The following is a 23,055-nucleotide window of genomic DNA, read 5'->3' as shown; positions in this document are numbered from 1 at the left end:
AAGCACTCGGCACAGACGGCATTCAGCCAGTTGAAACCAGCCTTAAAGGCACAGTCACAAAAACAGCCTGTTCTTGGTCAAGCTCATGAGAGGCGCTGGAGAACGGACATGTAAAATCGGATGGAGATCGTTTATGGTACTTAAAACCACCGAAATGCCTTCTTATGGATATCAGGACCTAAAATAAAACACTGTAAAATTCACAATATTCAACCTTTAAACCCTTTGCAGGATATTCTCGGTAAGCTAAGCGGGGGGGGGGGGTTCAGGGGGCAGGGGGAGCTTACTCTGCAGGCAGTCGGCGTTCAGCAGGTCCTGGCACTTCTCGTGACATTTGACCCCGCACTCGGTGCACCTCATGCCCTGGCGGGCGATGCCCCACAGCAGCCCCTCGCACTCGTAGCAGTAGGTGGGCGTGGTGGCCGTCCACACCTCGAAGTTGTGGGGCGTGGTGCAGGAGATGGGGTAGATCAGGGCCTGCAGGGTCTTCTTGTACACGTGGGTCTTCTGCAGAAGGACGGGGGGACGGGGGGGGGCAGGGGGACAGGCGGTGAGAAACGCACGGCGCTGAGAGGTTTGGGGGGGTCGAGGGGTTGGGGTGGGGTGGGGTGGGGTCGGACGGGCGCCGGACTGAACGGAGGCACTCACCAGCTCCTCGTTGTTCAGCGTGCTGGAGGCCAACGCTGAGGTGATTCCTGCCTTACGCGAGTTCTGCACTAAAGACTGGAGAGGGGGAGGGAGAGAGAGAGAGATGGAGAATGAGAGAGAGGGAGAGGAAGAGAGACAGGGAGAGAGAACGAGAGGGAGGGGGAGAGAGAGAGAGAGGCAGAAACAGGAAGAGAGAGGCAGATTGAGAATGAGAGAGAGGGAAAGAGCAAGAGAGAGTCAAAGAGAGAGAGAGAGCAAGATAGAAAGTGAAAACTGTGAGTATGAATGCATTAATACTAAAGACCTGAACCCGAGGCTCATATTTCAGATGTCAAAAATCATTACAATGCCATATTTCAGTCATGGATATAGCAGAGCAACATTACTACTAATAATAATACATACAAACTGTGTTAATTATATCACCAGCTTTAACATTTGCAACATTTGCTATCAATACCCCAATGAGAATGATTTGATTATCGCTAATGGTGCCCTGTGCTTATAAAAAGTGAATTCATTATTTCAGGGATCCTTACTCAGATGAAGATCAAATGATTCTACTCTTTCATTCACTCTTTCGTTTCATTCTGTCTCGCTGTTAGCCTGTACTGGTGGCAGATAACTCTTGGGGTGTTTGAGTTCAGCTTGGTGCAGTGCGTGTGCAGCCCTCCTTAGAGTCTAGACTGCAGTTAAACAATGGTCCTAGACAGGCGGAATGGCCTGGCCATTATGTGTTTCCATCTTCTCATATTCCTCCACCCTGCACATATCTTATGAGATTAGCTAACCTGCGCCAACCCCAGGAAGCCAGCCCGCATGTAGAGTGGGAGTTTGGACAGGAAGTGTACCGAAAGCCTTCCCTTTTCACACATACATACAGTACAGTGCAGACTGAGGCGCTTGGCCGCAGATCGGAGAGGCGTTGGGGGGGGGGGGGGAGCGCTAACTCCCACAGAGCCACCGCGAGCTAAGGTCCTCGTGCCAAAATCCCGCTCTGCTCTTACATCACAGAGATGCACTTTCTGTCCTTCATGGGCGCATGCCTGAGCTCTCTGTCCATTACCACACGCAGATCTTTCAGCTGAGAAAAGGCCTTCACACCCTGTCTGTACGCTCGACGTTGACGATTTTTGTGGGTGGTGAAGGAGACAGACAAGGGGCTGGTTTCACAGTCACAGATTATGTGCAGTTCTGGACTAAACTGAGGTCTGTTCAAAATGTAATTTAGTCTGAGCTAGGCTAGATCTGTGTCTACAAAACCGGACCAAGCTGTTTAGAATTAAACTGCCACTCTCCTACTGGTTTCCAGACTCCCGTGAGAGTCTAAAACTCTTGTGGTTCTGAGTTATTTTGGGGCAGTGCTCTTGAGTGACTGTAGTTCATCATTCAGGGGTCAGGTACTTACCATTGCCTGTTGGGCCCGTTGGTCGGTTACAGAGGGAAGAAGGGGAGAAACACAAGAGTCAGAAATCATAGGACATTTCAGAAATCATAGGACATTTCTTCTGCATAGAGTGGTAGTCACCACTGACAGGGCAGAGGCACAGCAAGATAGAGGGATATGGGAGACTGTGGGAGACTTCATGGCTATAAGATAATGACCAGAGCTGATTAGAGGAAAATGCTCCAAAACTCTCCCCCTTTTCTCAAAATAAGGGCTCAATTTGGGATCTGTCACAGCTACCATAGAGGGCTCCATAAAGAACTAACAAGGGTTCCCCAATGGAGACAAGCCAAAGAACCCTTATCCTGAGTGTAGAGATGTTAAACCAATCAATGTCTCATTAAGAGGGGAAAGATCAGAAAAATACACAGATAAACTTGTACATTTCAGCAGCCCTGACCGTCACCTATGAGGACTGGCACTCTGCCCGCTCTGCATTCTGGTCCCTATGATTGTGCTCTTTTCAAATAAAGTTTCAGTTAACTTGTTACCACGGTGACTCAGGCTCTGCCGGTCTGTGAGTGTGACAGAGCGATGGATTAATGGAGACAGACTGTCAGGCTGTCTGGTGCTGTATGGTAATTCTGCATTTCGCCGTGATTTAACGATCATATCTGAGTTTCGCAGAGGACTTTGCTGTGCATTCCTAAGTTTGCCAGAAGACTTACAGCGGCAGAAGCTCCTAAAGTGAGCCTGGAACTCTTGACTCATTGACAAGTGGAGAAACGGAAATAATAAGACAGGGTGTAAGCCCAAGGAGGCACTTCCAGGAGCTGTGAAATGTATTCCGTTTTCGTCCTTTTCTCATTATAACAACTATTGCAGAAATACCTCTGATGAATGCGAAATGCGTAACTAAAGCTCGCAACTGAAAAGGGAAGCTCAGCCCTTTTAGACCAAGTTTTTACAAATAACTAAATAGGATACCAAAAAAACAGCAACTTTGCCCTGGGAGTCGTTCCATGAAGCAGGATTGAGTCAACCGGAACAGCTGTTTTTATATCAGTCCTTGTTCCAGATTTGAGACATCCTTCTGAGGTTATCCAAGTTCTCCTACTTTGGGCCATAATTCTGTTATCAAGGTGCAAAAGTATAGCTCTGGCACCAACTCAAGGCGATGGAGAATTTATGTGTGTCCAGCTCAATTTCTGTAATTAAGTGACTAGAAATGGTCATGTATCTGCTATAAAAGACATTGAATTAATAGAAATAAAAACCGGCAGGTTTTTTTTTGTTTCCCAAACAATTGAAATACTTTAGGAGAGACATATGACGTATTGTCAAAGGCGTAAATCTGTTAACATACATAATCCTGTCAACAAAATGATATATGCAGTTAGGGTGTTAATAAGTGTCCTATGGGACTGATCAGCTTATGATAAAACCCCATTATCTCCGGATGGTTAAGCCACAGATCATTTTTGTAAGATGGATACCATTACAGGCAACGAGGCAATCCATTAAGCAAGTCTGGCAGCAGAATGTGTCCGTGTCGTTAGACAAACACTGATGAATGGCAGAGATGAGGGGTTAAAAAGGGTGGAAAGCCGTGCCCTTTGGAGTGAGAGACGGAAGGAGAGAGAGAGGGCGGGGAGAGAGTGGGGGAGTGAGAGAATGAAGGAGAGAGAGGGAGGGAGAAAAGGAAGGAGAGAAGCCTGCCTGCTGGGGGTGGCTTCTTCTACCATCTGCTACCACCTGGCTGTGCACAGTTATAGAGAAGGACTCTATCTCACTCTCTCAGTTTCTCTCCCTCTATTGCTCTCTCTCTTTCCTTATATCGTTCTCTCTCTAATAATAAGACATTTAACAATAATACATAAAATAAATATATTCTTGGTGGTCAACCGGTCTCTCTCTCTCTATCTCTCTCTCTCTGTCTATCGCTTTCTCTTTCTCTTTATTCTCTCTCTTTCTTCCCTCTCTCTCACTCTCCCTCTCTGCAATGTGGCCACAATGACAGCAGGATCTCCTTCTCTCTGAATCGCAAGGCGTGCATCAACATGCAGGAAAACTGAGGGAGGGAAGGAGGGAGAGTAGGCATGAAATGGAACACAGGGTATTTACTTCAGTACTTCAAAGTTAAGCCTGTTGTGCGTCCTCCATTTTGTCATCGTATCATCTGATCTCTCCTCAGTGGCTCCCGGCCTCACAAACATTACAACAGCGCTCATTTCTCTCTGGGACTCCGCACTCCTCTGGGTGAGAGACCATGCGTGCTGCCCAGGGGACACGCGTGTTCTGGGCCCAGGGGACACACGTGTTCTGGGTCCCGGCAACACGCGTGCAGATCCACAGCGTCCCAAGGGGGCTTGACTGGGATCACGTTGGGAAAACACGGAGGCAGATCTACCAAACATGCCCCATAACACGCCTGGGTGTAATTACACATTTGTCTAACATACAAATGTCATACAAAAGGCCAGTACTTTGCTCAAATAAAGGTGCAGTGCATCATGGGTCATTCAGTTGACCTTACAGTCCAAATTAGCCTCTGTCTGCTCTGTCTCACGGTTCTGAGATACACAGGACAGGGAGTCAATTAGACGACAACACCCAATCACAGAGCTGGCAGACCGGAGTGGTCTAGCTGGGGAGTAGGGAGTGATCAAGGATTGTATGTAAGATGGGGCAGTCCCCTTAGCAGCCTGAAATGCCAACACTAGGGCCTTGAATCGGATTAATCAGGAAAAGCCCTTGAGTATTCTGAGATGGACGGATAGCTGTGATCTAATTGGTCCTAAGAGGCAAGCTCCACCCACGGTATTGCAATGGGAGCCAATCGCAGAGAGCTCAGGTATCAGTGCAGCTCTAAAAACCCCTCCAGTGTAAAGGATCCCTGCAGAACAACAAACTGACAGGCTGGAGGATGATTGACAGGTAGAACTGACATGAGGATGTCGGGGGAGAAGGAAATGAGCACATTATTGAGGGCCCAGAGCTGCAGCTAACATAATAATGTGGGATGAGATGAACAAGCCAGTATCGCTGGGTATGAGAGAAAACACGGACCGGAGTACGGAGGTATACTCTTAGAAATACAGTGACAGTGGAGGTACATTTCTGTTCTTCAAGGATCAAATTTCCCAAATGCACCCTCAAAGTACAGTAATGTTCTCTTTGAGGAGGAATTAGGACATTTCCCAAGCAAAAAAGGTACAAATGAATTATTATATTTAATTATATATTGCTGCATATCTTGTTGGCTAGGTGTAGAATGTTATGTACCTATAGGGGGCCACACCAGCGACAAGCATTTTTTTAAGGCACTTTTCGAACCTTTATTTCTGAGAGTGTAAGCAAGTTGTAGTGCAAAGCTGCCCAACCCTGTTCCCAGACATCTACCGTCCTGTAGGTTTTCAACAGCTAGGCATCCTCAAATCTGGCCCTTGAATCCAAATCTGGCCCTGGTTTTCTTTCCTCCCAGGGAATGAAGTAAACACCAGACTTCACACCTGACTCCCAGTTAATGGGACGGTGGCAAGCCAGCAGCTGAAGACCATGATTTGAGGAACAGGAAGCCAGAGATCTTATTGAGCTGCTGATTAGTAGAATCAGGTCAGCTTTGTTAGGGTTGAAATAAAAACCTCCAGGCCAAGATGTTTTGGAACAGGGGTCATTAGGACGGGCAGCCATGTTACCACGGCTACAGATCTTACCAGATCTCTAACGAGAGGGATGGCTTTCCTCTTCCGCAGGTCCGGCATGCTGTCGATGCTATACAGAGCCCCTCCTGGCCTGGGGAGAGATGCAGCACAACAGTGATGAACACAGCCTCCTCTAGGTTCAGCCCTGGTGTAAAATCCAGCTATGACCAGCTTGAATTGACCAGCTACCAGCTGTTTAAAAACAGAGCTTGAGCTGGTCTGAACTGGTCAACCAGCGACCAACTGTTACTAAACCTAGCTGTTTTTTTCAGCAGGGAGTCCCAAGTTTGATGTCGATGACCTGACAGTCAATACAGACCAGCTAGTTCAGGAACCAGAGCAAGATAGATTGACTATGTGAGTTAATTGTAGAGGAGAAAAGTCCAGGGGTCAGACAGTAAAACTCCTGTCATGTGTTTATTCTACCCATGAACCCAGAGAATTTCATTAAATAGTTTCTGGCTGAAGAATTGTGCTATTGAGCAAATACAGGTTATTGGAACAAAATACTGAGGAAGACTTTTACTTTCTCAACCTGGATTTTCTACCTCTGTGAGATTGTGAGCTTGCACATTATTGGTAGGAACTAAAATTCAGTAAAAATATGTCCTGTTACTGTCCAGTTGTAATAAGCCTCAGTTTGGAAAGAATAACCTAGCAATAATCACAGAAGAATAAGTCTAGCAATTCCTATATACGTATACCGTGATTCTGTATATCCTCTCTCTCGCTCTCTCTCTCTCTCTCTCTCTCTCTCTCTCTCTCTCTCTCACACACACACACACACACACACACACACACACACACCCTCTCTTATGACAGCATGATGTACAACCAGGGAGAAAGAGACGTCCTTGAACTGACGCACTTTCTTATGCGACTCTGCAGCACCAATGAAACGCCACCCAGAAAACATTAAAATATTACACGTCAAAGTCTTATATTAACACCGTCTCCCGTGATTCAAAAATAGTTTGTCATGTTTATACACCCATACTTTTTAATTTTCCATTTGTGCTGTAAAACGAGTCTTGATTTAAAGTATTTCTTGAATGTGTTTACTGCTATCGGCGATGCTCTCCTGTGTGTTTTTCACCGCTGCCTGAAACCTGTTTTCATCTGTTTCGTAGGCCGAGACTTTAGGGACCGAAACTTGAACTTACCCCCCCTGAAACCACAACGACTGGGAGCCCGACGTCTCCCCACGGGCCTGTGAGGGAGGGGGGAGAGGAGGGGGGGGGGGCATGATGTTAGATCAGAGTGCAGTGTAGAGCTGTTTCTAACACATATCACACTCCCATGTGTATTGCAGAACATCCCCAATCCCAAGTCAACACGCAACTGTAAACTTTAAAATCTGTTCAGCTGCAAGAGGGACCGGTGCATGGAGCAGGTTTGACGGTATACTGAATGAACGCAGTCGCTTCGTGACTCACTCATGTCAGAGATGACACTTTGAACCAGGGAGATTGGGGTGAAAGATAACATAATCCTCGATGCACCCGCCTACTGTTTCACGGTAAACAACTGAAATTCGGTCGCCATCCAATTTTTACAAAACTCTGGACCCACCCACCTGTCAGCGTGCTCCAGCCACGGCCAATCAGAGACGACAACATGAAAATCGCTATGGAAACGACAACAAACTGAAAAGAAACAAAATGAGGCGGGAGACAGACAAAATTGAACAAAAAGCAAACGAAAAATACACAAACGTGGACCGCCAATAAAACAATACGGCATGCATATTAACAAGCTAAAACAGAGAGAAGAATTAAAACACACAGCTCTGAGAAAGTGTAAACGAAAAAACTGAATGAAAAAGACCACATTAAATGCGTGGGTACAGAAAATAAAACCGAGAAAGGATGAAGGGATGAAGGTAAAGAGAGAGGGAGAGGAAGAACAGCTGGGAAACAGAGGGAGTGCTATCACACTGCGTAGAGAGGACGGGGCCTATCATACCTCTTGCAGCTGCAGCCGAACTTTGTTGAAGAGACGTAGCCAGTTGTCCTTGGCTCGTGACATGGAGTCCTGACCCTCATCTCTCCGCGGGTAACTGAGAATAATAATAATATCAATAATAATAACAACAATACTAATAACAATTAAAATTGTGACAATAACAACAACAATAGTAATACTAATAACAATAACAACAACAACAATAATAACAACAACAACAATACTAATAGCAATTACAATGATGATAATAATAATAATGATAATAATGATAATAATAATAATAATAATAATTATAATAATAATAATAATACTTCTGTCAGGACAACTGATTTATTTTGATTAAATATTTAAATGAATATGTGAGTAAGATTTGGTAGGTTTGGCACTGAATGGATCTGCTTCAGGTACTGCAGCGCACACACCAGCGTGCACTACCCTATCTAACAGGGAGAACAACACATCTCCCCTACTAAACAGGAGGAATACCGGAACCCCCCCGGTACCTAGAAACGGATCCAGACAGCGGGTGGTAGCTGGGCTGGTGGAGAGTGAGCGCAAGTTGTGCAGTAGCAAGCGAAGCATGCGGAAGCAGCGAGCCAATGAGAGGAACGGGGGGAGGTCTGAGTGAACGGCGCTCTAAAGAGATCTGGGCACGTGATTGGACGAGTGTGAGGAAAGGAGTTATGCGATTGGTTGATTGTGGGAACACGTGTGTACGTGCGAATGTCGGCTGACTTGCTCTGTGCACTTTGTGCGCGACACTCATTGATATTTCTTTGTGGAGCACCTTTCATAAAAAGGAACTAGCCTACTTAAAATGGGCTTCATAGCAACAGATGAAGCTTGTCTTATTGTTGTCTTTTGTTTCATAATATCACCACTGTTTGAGGGTTCTTCTCCCCACTAGGGAGTTTTGTACCTCACAGTGCTATTTTGGGGAATCAGGTCTGGTGTCTGCTCTTCTGCTACTCTGCTTCTGCTGTTCTATACAGTGTATTTGTGTCTCTTCTGTAAAAAGTGCTGTTCAAATGAAACCGAATTGAACTGAATTGGGTATGTACTCAAACAGTGTACTACATTCAGACACTGGCTTCCGTGATTTGTCTGATGATGTGATGGCATTGGGGGGGGGGTGTACCTGTCGGGTTGGGGTTCGGCCTCCACTGGAGGTGTGGCAGGGGCACTCTCAGTGACAGGGGGCTTTTCGCCCAGAGAAGGCTGTTTTTCCATGGGGGGTTTGGCCGTGGGGGCGGGGGGCAGGACCGCGGGGGCGGGGGGCTGGAGGGCGGACGCCGGCAGCTTCGTGGGGGCCGGGAATTGGGCCGGCGAGGCGGGCGTGGCCGGGGCCGGACCGGGCTGCTGCTGCTGGTGCAGAGAGGGCTGCTTCTCCAGAGGGGGCCGGGCGGGGGCCGCGGGGTCCAGGGCCAGCGCGGGGGCCGCGGGGTCCAGGGCCAGCGCGGGGGCCGCGCCCGTGGGGGTGGGCGTGTACGGGGGCTCCTGGTCCTCGCTGAGGGCCCCGTCCAGCGGGTAGAGATCCTCGTCTTCCTCGTAGGGCTCCTCCTCCTCGTCCTCGTAGTTGTAGTCCTCCTCCTCCTCCGGCTCGTAGAGCCGCCCCTCCTCCTCGTCGTACAGGGCGCCCTCCTCGCCCCCGTCCTTCACGTAGCCGCCCTCGTCGCTGTAGGCCCCCTGCGGCTCGTCCGGGTCCCAGCCCGCCGAGTCCTTGCCGTAGCTGACGGACGAGTGGCAGGAGTGGTACGAGTCGTTCTCGTCGTAGGGCTCGGAGCCCCGCAGGCTCTCCCCGTCCTCCGGGCCGAACGCCTCGCTCAGCTGGGAGCTCCCGCGGCTCAGCTCGCCCGAGGAGGCGTAGCGGCTGCTCCCCGTGGGGCTGCGGCGGACAGAGAGAGGGATAGAGAGGAGGAGTGAGCGAGGGAGGACGGAGAGAGGGAGAGAGAGAGAGAGGCGGGGGCGGAGAGAGGAGGAGGAGGAGGGAGGCGGTTGATGAGGAGGTGTTTAAGTCGGGAGCGGGCTGACAGAGTGGTGCAGGTAGGCGCACGGTGGAGAGCGAGATCTGGGGGAAACCAGAGGAGAGAGGGAAGAGAGCAAAACGACAAACGGGTACACGGAGAGGAGGAGGAGGAGTGTGGGAGCTCGACAGGGCCATGATTGCGGACCGGCGGGAAAGAAAGAGAGAGAAAAGTGAGAGAAAGGGCTTAGCACAGGAGCTGGGGGGTTTTTTTTTCGGCTGGGAAAGAAAGGAACGGCGTACGCCTTCAAACGGACGATATTTATATATAGACGCTGCAAATTCACAAACAACACTTCACAGTGGTGATGCACAAACACCCCGGATGACACCAGAGAGAGAGGACGAGCAGGCCTCGGTGACAACAAGTCCATCCTGGTGCGAGAGAGGGGGAGGTGGGAGAGGAGGATCACAGAGAATGTGGAGGAGGAGATCTTTCTCTCAACTGACAGGCAAAAGAAACAATGTCTCATTAGGAGACAAACAAAAGAGGCATATTTATCTTTGGTGATAAATGGGGCTATTAGGAAAAAAGGAGAGAAAGAAGGAAGGAGAGAGAGAGAGAGAAAGTGAGCAAGAGATTTTTCTATGCCCTGAATTTAAAACTTTTGCCCAGCAAAAGCTCCCCTATTTATTAGCGGAACACAAAAGAAATGCATTTGACTAGCAAGTTACAGTTTCCTATACATAGAGAGACAACCAGTGGGCATATTTGGGTAGGCCCGTATGTCTGTAAACTACGTTCATATGTTCAACGGTGTATGCGCCATATATTATACAGTGCAGTCCATAAGTAAGACAGTCTGCACTTGAACCTAATCATTGTTCCATTTCACACACGCACATATGCATATCATACACACACACAGACATACATAAACACACACATATGCACAAATACATACATACACGCACACATAAACACACATATGTACTGTGAGGTCCATAAGTAAGGTTTGAGAAAACATTCAGTATCTAGTGCAGATTTTTTAATAGTTATTGGAGTCTGTTATTGGCATTTGTCACCCCCACCGCCATGTTTTACAGATGAAAAGGGGTGCTTTGGATCTTAGGCAGTTTATTTAAGGGCGGCCTGTAGCATAGTGGTTAAGGTGAATGACTGGGACCCGCAAGGCCGGTGGTTCTATTCCCGGTGTAGCCGCAATAAGATCCGCACAGCCGTTGGGCCCTTGAGCAGGGCCCTTGAGCAAGGCCCTTAACCCTGCATTGCTCCAGGGGAGGATTGTCTCCTGCTTAGTCTAATCAACTGTATGTCACTCTGGATAAGAGCGTCTGCCAAATGCCAATAATGTAATGTAATGTAATGTAATGTATTTTGGCCTACACTTGCCATTACTCTGATAGAAGTCAATCTTGGTCTTTTTTCCAGAACTCTGCAGGCTCTTTTAGGTAGTTCTGTTCGTGAAGTCGTCAGTTGACAATAATCACTGTCACATCCGGGTCTGCCTGCTGAAGCTTTTCTGGTCTGGTAGACAGGTGTTTCTGGGTTTTGTGTGATTTTGGTAAACTGTAGAGGTCATCCTTGGCAGTGCTCTCTTTCCTCTTAATGATGTTCCAAATAGTTTATTTTGGTAGGCCTACTGCTTGGCATATGTCACTGACTATATCTCTGTTCTTACTTCTCCTCACGATGACTTCCTTGCACACACGCACACACACACACACGCACACACACACACACACACGCACACACACACACACGGGCCTGCTTCCTCGCCCTCACCACCCCGGCCGCCCCGGCATAAGCGCAGGTTCAGCACACCGGGGGAAACAGAGAAAAAAAGCTGAAGTGAAGGAGGCGAGGAATCGGGCCGCTTGAGTCTATTTTTCCAGTACGATGCAATTATTCTAAATAGACACGTCCACACTGGCAGCGGCACTGTAATTTCAGTGCCAGGAGTTTCTCTGGGCTGTGCGTGGGAGCGGTGTGGTGACAGCCTGGGCGATCGCAACGCGCGGTTGGAAACGCTGCGCCGTGGTCCCCAGCCAAACCGCAGATTATAACAGGCCGGGCCGTATAACACGGGCCGCCTATAAGAAACCGTTATCTAATAACAAAATGGAGGGGAGGGGGATGGAGGAAGTTCACATCAACACCTCCGCTCAACACCGTTTATTTAAAAAGTATATATGTATATAACGACAACACAAATACATTATTCACAGTCAGAGCCGACAGGAAGGAAGGTCGTAGAGAGAAGATGTAAGTATGATAGTACAGCGTATAGGCAGTCGATATACAGTAGGTACAGATATATAAGTACGGCAGTAATAGAGAGTAAAAATAGAGAAAGGGTTTGTCGAGCGCATGCATGCAAGCATAGCCAGGTACGACGGGACCACCAATGACATCACAGTGGGGCGGAGTCACAGGCTGCAGAGGAGAGATGGGCAGAGAGAGCGGGGGAGTGTGGGGGGGGGGGTGGTTACGGTGCGGTGAACCCACCTATCGGAGAGGGAGTGCCTACTGTCTAGAGAGTACTGGCGGCTGGTCAGCCTGCTCGAACCTGAGGCCGAATCGAGATCGCTGCGGTCGTTGGTGGCGGAGTCTAAACTATCATAGCGTCTGGCAGGGGGGGGAAGCAGGAGAGGAGGAACGTCAGTTATTTTCGGGGGGCCCCCTCCCCCCACGGGGCATTTCAAAGACAGCCGTGAGCACAGAACCGAGATTCGCACCGCCCGCGAACGACGCTACTGCATAAGGACAACTCGTTACAGTTTGGGTGAAATGTCATTTCCTCGAAAGAGCGCTGGGAAATGGCTCATTTCGGTCGGGAAACGAGGGGCGAGGGGTGTCCCCCCCGGGGTCTTTATGCAGTAGTACGTCTCGTCGGGCAACGTGTGCGTTTGTGCTGATTGCGCCTTTGAACAAACAGACAAACATGTAACGCACACTTGTTTTGGATCACAAAACCAGTGTGTCGTGAGTGTGGGGAGGGAGGGGGGGGGGGGGGTCACGCGGTCGTCTCTGCAGGGCGCACACACACACACACACACACCACGCTCGCTCCAGCATCGACATTGGGGGGTGGGAGGGGTTGGGGGGGGCGGGGTGTTGGTGGGGCACCCCAGGATGCTCCTCACACACAGGCTTGTATGCAACAGCCAGCTGCTCCTCCGGGGCTGGTATACAGAGGCCGCGGAATGTTCCGGAGAAGTTCCCCGGGGGTTTAGAGGCCGCACGGCTAAGACAAGCTAACGTCAGTGGCAGGAGGGCAAAGCAGAAAAACAAAAGCGTCTCCTTCTCCATCTCTCGGGGGTCCCCCCGTTCCATACGTACGGCATGTTTGAGTTCGAGTCAGAGAACCTGGTATTCTGGAAGCCGCCATAGAGACTCCCCCCCTAGTTTCAAAGAAGAGGACGTTACCCATAGTGTTTGAGGCGTGGGTCAGTGCACAGGGAGTGACAGGTTACCTCATGGCCCTCTGGGAGTCGTAGTCCATATCGCTGCCTTGCACCTCGTTGTAGTTCCCGAGGGAGCCGTGCTGGTGCCTCATGGGATACTGGTGCATGGAGGCATTGGGCTGGGAGGTGGTGTAGTAGGGGGGAGGGATGCTGTTGCTGGTCTCGCTGCGGTAGTCGCTGTCCCTGTCGTCGACGGCGCTGTCCGGGTCATCGTCTGGCCGGGGTCAGAGGTCAAGAGTCAAGCCACGCCCATCCCCTGGCTGAGCCTTAAGGCCTGTCCACACCAAGAACTATTACTGTAACGATAACTGTAAATATGTTGTTTTAAGTGTACACACCACAGCTGTAACGACAACAACAGTGACGAACGATGTCGCTGGGATCACTTTCAGACTGACTGCCAATCGAAATCCGTGTGAATTCACAGGGCATCAAAATGGCAGACGAAACAGCCGAGAGCCAACGTTATCGTTCATCAGTGTGGATGCTCACATCGTTATAGTTATCATTATAGTTATAGTTATTTGGTGTGGATGGGCCTGCACGCTGTGTGATTGGATGATGCCGTCTCTCTCTGGAGAGTGGTGGGCGTGGCTTGAGTTAAACCACTCCCACCCCAGGCTTATGTGTGATAGGATGAGGGGATCTTGTTGGAGAGTGGTGGGCGGGGACAGAGCATGGCTGGACCTATCCACAGCATTCCTGGCCTTCATCTACATGCAGCCACATTCTCTCTGAGTTCTAGCACACACAAATCTAGTCTTGACCAATGGAATTAGAAGATGTTGTCTTTTGCACTGATATAAAAATAAATACGAAAAATATCCTTCATTGCTCACAAAAACAATCAAAAAGATTGAAATTAGATTTGAAAAAAAACCCCCTGAAAATCTATTTAAGTATACACCCATTGGTGGTGCCAGGAATACTGTGGTCATTCTGAAGTGTTAAAAAGGCAGGAATACTGTGGATAGTCTGAAGAGTTAAAAATGCAGGAATACTGTGGATAGTCTGAAGAGGGAGTGCATTCGAGCCTATCATTCCTGTGACTGAAGTTTTGCTTTTTTAGAGAGACTAATTCTGAACAAACCTGTAGGATTAAGGGCTATCCCTTGAGTCATGCCCAGAAAGCAGGGCTGTGTAAATTATAAATGAAAACCATATTTTCTTAAATGTCAGCATATTGTAAATAGCAGTAATAATATCTCTCATTATTTAAAATCAATCAGTTATAGTTCCATAAAACCAAAATAAATGTTGTGTGTGTGGCTACGGGTGTAAAGTAAAGGTTATGGGTAGAGTTTCAACATTTTATAAAACAGGCTACGTTTGCAATTTTTAAAATGTTTGAAGTTAATATTCTCATATTTCCTGAGCCGACCCGCGAGAAATGAACCGGCTCGTGTGGAAAAGATGCAGTGCCGATTTCCATTAGGTCTTAATACAACCCACAATCCATCATCCTCGTGATGAATTACACCATACTGTACACTGCCGGGAACATATTTTTCAGGGAAAAGTGTTTCTTTTATAAGAGCAAAAAAGGTTACAACGGCACTCGTGTCATTAGTTTGCTCTCCAAAAAAACAAATAAATAAATAAAAATAAAAATAAAAAGCACCAAATAACCCAAAAAGAAGAATTGTGTGAGGAGTCGAAACCGAACGTAAGGTGTAGGAACAGAAGTGGGGAACTCACTTTGCTGGTCTCCCCACAGACTCCAATTACCTGCAAGAAAGGACAGCTCTCAGGATTTGGGACTTGACCAGATTTGGGGACCAAAAAAAACAATGTGCTGGAGTCACAATGCGCTTGCCTGAATAAAACAAGCCCTCTGTGTAACTGGTTTCAAACAGTATTTGTTTTGTTGTCAAATACTTTTCTGCATTTGACTAAACTTGCCTGGTGTATTGGAACAACAAAAGGTACAAATGCTTGACACTGGAGTGGTACCATATAGATACATATAATTGTACCCCTAGCCAGCATATATATAAAATGGTACCTTTTTTTTGCTTGGAAAATGTACTCTACTCATTACCGTATTTGTACATTTGATCCTTGAAGAACACGAAAGTACCTCCCCCACTGTCACTTTATTCCCGTGAATGAAAATGAAATGATCCCGAAAGTGTAAACCGCGCCCATTTGCTCCTCCTTGCGGTCTCCAATGCGCCAGGCCAGATCAACAGAGCCGCAGAAAAGCATCTGAATCCAAAGCGAATGCTATTTGACCCTGGGTCTGATGAATTCTCACCACAGTGACGGCTGACCCGATCCACCTTGGTAGGGAGGATTGAGCTCACGGTGATTTACGCTGTGTGGTGTGTGCACAGCAATAACTGGCATCCAGTCAGTGACTCACCACGCCGTACAGCGCCCCCCCTGCCCCCCCTCACCCCCCCGCCCCCCCCGCCGGCGTCACCGGGGCCTCAGCAGACACATCCGGAGGCTCCCCACGTGCCGCCGCGCGTCTATCTCACATCAACGATCGATAAATCTCTGCGCTGGGCGGACACCGTCTGTCTCTCCTCCCCTCCCTTCCCTCTGTTTTCCTCCTCTGCTACCCCTCACAGGGAGACGGGAGGAGGAGGAGGAGGAGGAGGAGGAGGGGAACCTAGCAGGGCTCACTGGGTGGAAGGTGGGGGGGGGATTGGGGGGGTAGGGGCACCGGGGCGGGGGGGGGGGGGGGGGGGTAAGAAGGCAGAGACCCCCCCCGTTTCATACTCACAGCACTGGGACGCCGGGACAGGAAGCTGCCTCTCCTGCTCTTCCTGGTACGTGTACTGCAAAAACCACAGAGCGAGACGTCAGACCGATCAGTCCGCTGAGGCGGCTGACTGGGGGTTGCCAGGTTTAGAATGTGGGAAAAGGGACAGGCACGCGCAGGTGACATCGGGGACCTTGATGCGTGATTGTGAAGTCGGGTGGGGGAGGGGGGAGGGCGGAGCAGCCAGAATCAGATGGGCTGGGCTCCGCGGGACCGCTGCCAAACAATCGATCACATTTCGATCAATTATTCAGGACCACAAACCGGGGCCTGTACAAATCATTATAAAGACCGGATATTCCGGTGCAGAACCAGCCATCTGGCAACCGGAAAGCAGCCGGAGGCATGGCTCTCGTTTCACTGTTCTGCGCTCTGACGACAGGGCGACGTTTCCTGATCTCACCGTCAGAACGAGAACAAGGACTCTTTCGCCCAGGAAATTCATTTGTGTGGGACACATGTATTTCTATGTTTTAATAATAATAAGAATAATAACGATAATTATAATAATTATTATAATAATAATTCCTTGCATTTACAAAGTGCTTTACAGTGATAAGGGGGAACTTGGCTCAACCACCACCATTGTTTTGTTATGCAGTGCAGTACATATTTCGATAGTGGTACTGTCCCTCTTCTTTTGACTGTACTCCAGCACATTGGATTTGAAATTAAACAATGAATATGAGGTTAAAGTGCAGACTGTCACCTTTAATTTGAGGGTATTTATATCCATATCGGGTGATCAGTGTAGGAGTTACATCCCTTCTTATAGATAGTCTCCACATTTTAGGAGATCAAAAGTATTTGGACAGTTGGCTTCTCAGCTGCTTCTGATTAGTCAGGTGTATTCAATCTCTTTTTTGGAGCAGGTACGCAAAAGCTTTCAGTATCTAGTCTTGCTTCTAGGCTTTTGATTGCCTCTGGAGACAGAGATTGGCTTCTGCCTGATGAACAGAACTGTCCACATACTTACGGACTGCTCTGTATGTCATGTCATAGTTTCTGTTGCTAGGCACTGCGTTTTAAATAAGTAATCGGGAAAACAACGGTGGACGGGGAAGGCCGGCTTACATCCTGGTCCCTCATGGCGTTGAGCTGCTCCAGTTTCTTCGCCCAATAGCGCGCCTCGTCTTCCGGGATATCTGCAGCAGGAAACGCACACAGTCGGTCAGGAGTCAGTACACAGCACAGCTCCTAACACAGTCAGTACACAGCACAGCTCCTAACACAGTCAGTACACAGCACAGCTCCTAACTCAGTCAGTACACAGCACAGCTCCTAACACAGTCAGTACACGGCACAGCTCCTAACACAGTCAGTACACAGCACAGCTCCTAACTCAGTCAGTACACAGCACAGCTCCTAACACAGTCAGTACACAGCACAGCTCCTAACACAGTCAGTACACGGCACAGCTCCTAACTCAGTCAGTACACCGCACAGCTCCTAACACAGTCAGTACACAGCACAGCTCCTAACTCAGTCAGTACACTGCACAGCTCCTAACTCAGTCAGTACACAGCACAGCTCCTAACACAGTCAGTACACAGCACAGCTCCTAACTCAGTCAGTACACAGCACAGCTCCTAACTCAGTCAGTACACTGCACAGCTCCTAACACAGTCAGTACACGGCACAGCTCCTAACTCAGTCAGTACACAGCACAGCTCCTAACACAGTCAGTACACAGCACAGCTCCTAACTCAGTCAGTACACAGCACAGCTCCTAACACAGTCAGTACACAGCACAGCTCCTAACACAGTCAGTACACAGCACAGCTCCTAACTCAGTCAGTACACAGCACAGCTCCTAACTCAGTCAGTACACTGCACAGCTCCTAACACAGTCAGTACACGGCACAGCTCCTAACTCAGTCAGTACACAGCACAGCTCCTAACACAGTCAGTACACAGCACAGCTCCTAACACAGCTCCTAACACAGCCAGTACACGGCACAGCTCCTAACTCAGTCAGTACACAGCACAGCTCCTAACACAGCCAGTACACACACAGCTCCTAACACAGTCAGTACACAGCACAGCTCCTAACACAGCCAGTACACAGCACAGCTCCTAACACAGCTCCTAACTCAGTCAGTACACAGTCGCAAACACCTCCGAGATACACATTTCCATCTAATCTTCACTCTCCCTATATGTGTACTATTATGTAGAGTGGACAGACTCAGCCTGTATGCTGTTCTGTGGAGTGGAGCAGATTCAGCCTGTATGCTGTTCTGTGGAGTGGACAGATTCAGCCCGTATGCTGTGGGGGTGTCACACCTCTTGTGAGCCTGCTGTGATAAGCTTGGGTTTTTCTTGTAGGCTGAGCAGGCCTCAGTAACACTGGAGGTACATTTCTGTTATTTAGGGAACAAATTTCCCAAATGTACCTGGAAAGTACAATAATATTCTATTTGAGTACCAACAGGTACTGTTTACCAGTAAAAGTGAACATATTGCTGGCTAGGGGTATGATTTTATGTAACTATACAGTACCACCCCATTGACAAGTAATTGTACCTTTATAGGCACTTTTTAAATACTTTTTCTTCTGAGAGTGTATGACAAATCAAGTATTCAAATACTATGCTGATCCTACATGGACTTGTTCAGGGAGGGGGGTGGTTTTTGGGTTTGAACCCACCCCCCCCCCCCTTCAAATTGCTGGTGACATGCATAAAATATACAAATCTAAATACACACAGAAGATTATTAGTTTTATGGAACTATAACAGATAAAAATCATCTGACCCTACACCCCTGCCAGACCTCTTCCTTCAGCCTCCACAGGCCGCTTGGCACCTCCCCCTCTCCGAACTTCCACCTCACGCTCACGACTACTGTCTGTTCTGGCTCCACGGTCGTGGAATGAACTCCCCGTTGAGGTCAGAACTTTAGAATCTCTCCCCATCCCTCCCTACCTCCCTGTGAACCTTAATTGTTGTTTTTCTGTGATTTACTTTTTTGTGTATCGGTATTTTTAGTTGGCTAGGTAAGCAGTGTTTGGCTGGTTAAGTTTGTTCACTTTTGCTTTGTTGTTTGTTTGTTTATTTGTTTGTTTGTTTAAAAAAAAAAATTCTAATAGGCCCTGGTCCTTATCTTTGTTGTACAGGTTGCAGTTGAAATTGTACTTCCCTCTAGGGTCTTTCAGCGCACTTATCCCTGGTTATGGGTATGCACTTTGTTGTACGTCGCTCTGGATAAGAGCGTCTGCCAAATGCCATTAATGTAATGTAATGTAATGTAATGTAATGTAATGTAAGAGTCTTACCCAGAGGGAGCTCGAAGCGCGTGTCCAGAAGCACGCGGTGGAAGGTGGGGTCTTTGGTGCCGCAGATTTCATTCTCCGCCATGATGACCTGGGAGTCCAGGGTCAGCCACTGCCCTGGCCCTTCCTATTGGACAGCACAGAGATGCACATTGCTTCTGATTGGGTGACGTTCCAGCTTCATTCCACTTTATGGTAACATACGCCCACGGTAGGTGGTGGAATCGGAGTGTATTTACAGAAAATAAGGTGTAATTAACATGAGAATTCATTGAAAGGCATATACTGTATGTACAAATATAATATGCGTTCAGTAATTTTAAGGTGCCTTTTTTTTGCTTGTTTGCAGAGAGTAAATATGCATCATTTTGACTTTTCGGGGTTATTCACAAGCACGGTGCCAAAATAGCCATCCTGAACACAGGATGAGCTCGCTCTAGGATATTGTTAGCCTGGGGCCAAGGACAACCCAGGGCAACCCAGGCTCTCTGTGAAAAGGTCTATACAGGCATCTGATATTTTGCACCTTACATCGGGAAAAAAGTCTGAAGCTTGACAAATTAATTTCAACTGCTAATTTTAAACATGTAATTCATGACTAAGTGACAGAAGTATGCTTCTTCTGCTGTAACTCCTGCTCTGCGCTCAAATGTACTGCTATACTTCCCTTTCAGTCTTCATTCACTGTGTATGACTGGATTGTCTGTCTTGTTGGGTTGGATTTTAGGTCAGGGGCCTGTTCCACAAATCTGGAACACGGACAGTCTCTGGTTTTTACTTTACAGTGCCGTTATCTGGCTAACCCACTAATCCTGCTTTGTGGAACAAAGTCAGCTCCCCCCTTGCAAAATAGATTTCGATCTCAACAGGGTTATATGAAGGTTAAATACACAGATAAATTAGTAAGATGCTGTACCTCGTTGGACTGGCGAATGTTGCTCAGGGGGATCCACACCGTGCCCACCATGGTGTCCCAAATCAGGCCTTTATTCCACACCTCCACCGTCAGGCCCAGGTCCAACCGGTTAATCTCGCTGCACAGACAGGACAGCAAGTCAGTGTTTTGGGCAGCCTGAGGGGGCCGGGGGTGGGGGTGGGGGCCGAGGCTCGGGGGGGGCTGGTGGTGGACGGAGTGTGACTATTCCCCACACGGGGCACCATCTCAGAGCGGCGCGTGAATAAAGTCGTCGTGACGGTTCGTGGTTTTGTCCCCGGTGAGAAACTGACTCACAGGGACCAGACGTACAGAGTTCGTCAGAAGGGGACTGGCGGGGGCGGGGGGGGGGGGGGGGGGACGTGTCTAAATAAAAACCTGGGAAGAAGTGAAAAAGGGAAACAGACCGTGCGGGTCAGCTTCGTCTACGCCCGGGGCATCTCGAATAACACCCTGGGACAGCGGTTCTGTTGGCACACTGCCCTGCCGTGAATCAAGCCCTAATAATAGACCCCGCTCCGAACGGGAAGCGCATCTCTCTCTCAGACAGGACATCGGATCTCGCCACCATCGAGCCGTCGATCCGCCCTGAGCGAGCGAAGGGGAGGAAGGTAGAGGAAGAGGTGGAATACTATAGAGGAATGAAAGGAGATATCTCAGCTCAAAGAGGGGTCGGTATCTAGACAACGGAAAATAGCTTTAGTTCGATAATAATTGATATTGTCTGCAGATTGATTCTTTAAAAAAATGAATCCTTTCAAATACACGGCTACAAAGATGTTTCTGATGCTGTGTTATTATATAGTCTATATTTTATTATCGTGTGTGTACGGCAAACACTCCAATTATTCTCTGATTTTTAAGGATCCAAAACTTATCTTCACCCAATAATCAGACTACAATGAGAGAGATTAGAGGAGAAGGGCCAGACTGGTCAAAGCTAACAGGAAGGTGACAGTAGTGCAAATAACCACACATTACAATGGTGGTATGCAGAAGAGCATCTCTGAACACACAACGCATCAAACCTCTTAAGTGGATAGGCTACAGCAGCAGAAGACCAATATGTCGAAGAAATAAGTCTAATAAATACCAAATAAAGTACTCACTGAGTGTACTACACGCAAATTAGCCATGGAACAAACATGTGTGACATGATAGGAGATGACATTACAGAGCTCCACAGCACAAACCCAGGCATCTTTGCCCTCCAAACTACGCACACACAGTATATCAACATGCTAGATTAGATGTATGTCAATCAGTCAACCCCATAGATTCCTAGGGATAGCTGGCTCTGCAGTTATGGGGACCTCAATCTGAAAATAAAATTTTGATGGTAAATCGATCTGTCACCCAATGATATGATTCAATATAAACTCCAGGAAAAAACGGTTCCCACGGTGATGCGTTTTTACATCACCCACTCAATAGCTGGGACACGGAGTGAAACTCAACGCAGTCACATCCGATTAGACTGGAAGTCCCTTGATTAGCGTTTCTTTGCTATGTTGGTGCTAGCCTATCACAATGAATCACACAGCACAGTTTTCATAGGGACATCTTGACTTTACTCCTGAACGAAGTGAGCATCTGGCTGGAGATGACACACTTTCCGTCATTGAAGCGAAAGAGCAGATTGTGGCTCCCAAGTGCCTGGCAGCCAGGGAGGAAGATGAGGAGGAGGAAGAGGAGGCAAACTCACAACATGAAGTCCTGCTCCCAGCAGGGCTGACTGCCGCGCACGGCGATGGTGGTGCTCTTAACATTCTGCACCTTCAGCGACACGTAGGTGTTGAACTTCTCTGTGAGGGAGGAAGACATAAGTCAACACAACTTCCCTCTGCTTCCCTGCCAGACAACACTGGCTCATAACACTATGTGTATCATTAACTCATCCGCAATCATTTATACTCCTTACAGTCTAATAAACTATCCATTCATACGGACGGATTTTTACTGAAACAAACCAGATTGGGCACATTTGTCACAATAACAAGCGGTGTCCGCACGGGATTTATGCCTGTAGCTCTAACTTGGCTATTGATCAAACGTACTGAAACAATGGGCCACTTCATTGTCTATGACTCACCTTGCGGTCCATCAAGCTTGGCTTTTTTGACTGAAAAAAGAAGGGCGGGGGGAGGGGTGAGGGGGAGGGAGAGAGAAAGAGAGAGAGAGAGAGCATCGTGAGCACGGTTGTTAAAGAGACCGCAGCGTTAAATAAGACCGACGGGGAATCGCAGCGTTTAGGGACATCTGACTCTGAAGCTCATCTTTCAGGTGTTACAACTCTACAACGGTGATAGCACAGCTCTGATTTACACTGTACTACAGCAACAGAGAACCCACAGGCTCACTTCTGCAATGACCAATGGAACCTGCGCGTTTAATACCCGCTAGTCAGATACCCGCTCAACCTATTTCATTTGCTGTGATAAATGTCTTATTGCGGAGGATGGACTTTTTTACCTCATGCGCTCGCTATTTGGGGGCGCTATAAAATTTAAATAAAATAAGCGCTATAAAATTTAAATAAAACTAAAATTGCTGAACAGTGGGTTACAGATATATTTTGTTTGAATAGCAATACTCAGCCTTAGTTCATGAGGGCACTCCCAAATTGCTGTAAATATTACCATATTTTTCTGTAAAATGCTTATAAAATATTTTCATAGGATATCACTGTTTTCTTTCAAAACACTGTCAAGTGCATGTATAATAACAGCAGTAACTTCTTATTTGATGGCCAGCCCATAAAATAACAGGATTTATACAGTTTTTTCCTTCAGTAATATCAGTGGTTTTTCACTGGCAACATTGCTGCCAGACTTTTCATCTTTTTATTGTTTTTTCTTTTACAGCGCAGTTATTATGAAAGGTCTACCAGTCTAAACATTTAATAATCGTCCTGCCAATCTCAC

The 23,055-nt window shown here is 47.8% G+C and overlaps 1 protein-coding gene across 1 annotated transcript in view; it reads right to left on the bottom strand.

Annotated features, from left to right (window-relative positions):
• The window catches only part of unc13a (unc-13 homolog A (C. elegans)), a 63,964-nt gene that overhangs the window by 33,841 nt on the left and 7,068 nt on the right, over positions 1-23,055 (bottom strand). Inside the window, exons 2-15 of the mRNA XM_061237838.1 lie at positions 22,224-22,253; positions 21,837-21,936; positions 20,114-20,231; positions 19,201-19,324; positions 16,998-17,068; positions 15,885-15,939; positions 14,852-14,881; positions 13,163-13,367; positions 8,843-9,589; positions 7,705-7,798; positions 6,903-6,949; positions 5,752-5,830; positions 649-723; positions 288-507 (exon numbers count right to left, since the gene is read on the bottom strand). Coding sequence (XP_061093822.1) covers positions 288-507; positions 649-723; positions 5,752-5,830; positions 6,903-6,949; positions 7,705-7,798; positions 8,843-9,589; positions 13,163-13,367; positions 14,852-14,881; positions 15,885-15,939; positions 16,998-17,068; positions 19,201-19,324; positions 20,114-20,231; positions 21,837-21,936; positions 22,224-22,253 — 1,995 coding nt within the window. The remainder of the gene's footprint in view (positions 1-287; positions 508-648; positions 724-5,751; positions 5,831-6,902; positions 6,950-7,704; positions 7,799-8,842; positions 9,590-13,162; positions 13,368-14,851; positions 14,882-15,884; positions 15,940-16,997; positions 17,069-19,200; positions 19,325-20,113; positions 20,232-21,836; positions 21,937-22,223; positions 22,254-23,055) is intronic.

Source organism: Conger conger, chromosome 4 (genome assembly GCF_963514075.1).
Source record: "Conger conger chromosome 4, fConCon1.1, whole genome shotgun sequence".
NCBI lineage: Eukaryota > Metazoa > Chordata > Actinopteri > Anguilliformes > Congridae > Conger > Conger conger.
The sequence above is the reverse complement of the archived record's forward strand: the minus strand, read 5'-3'. Positions and strand labels throughout refer to the sequence as shown.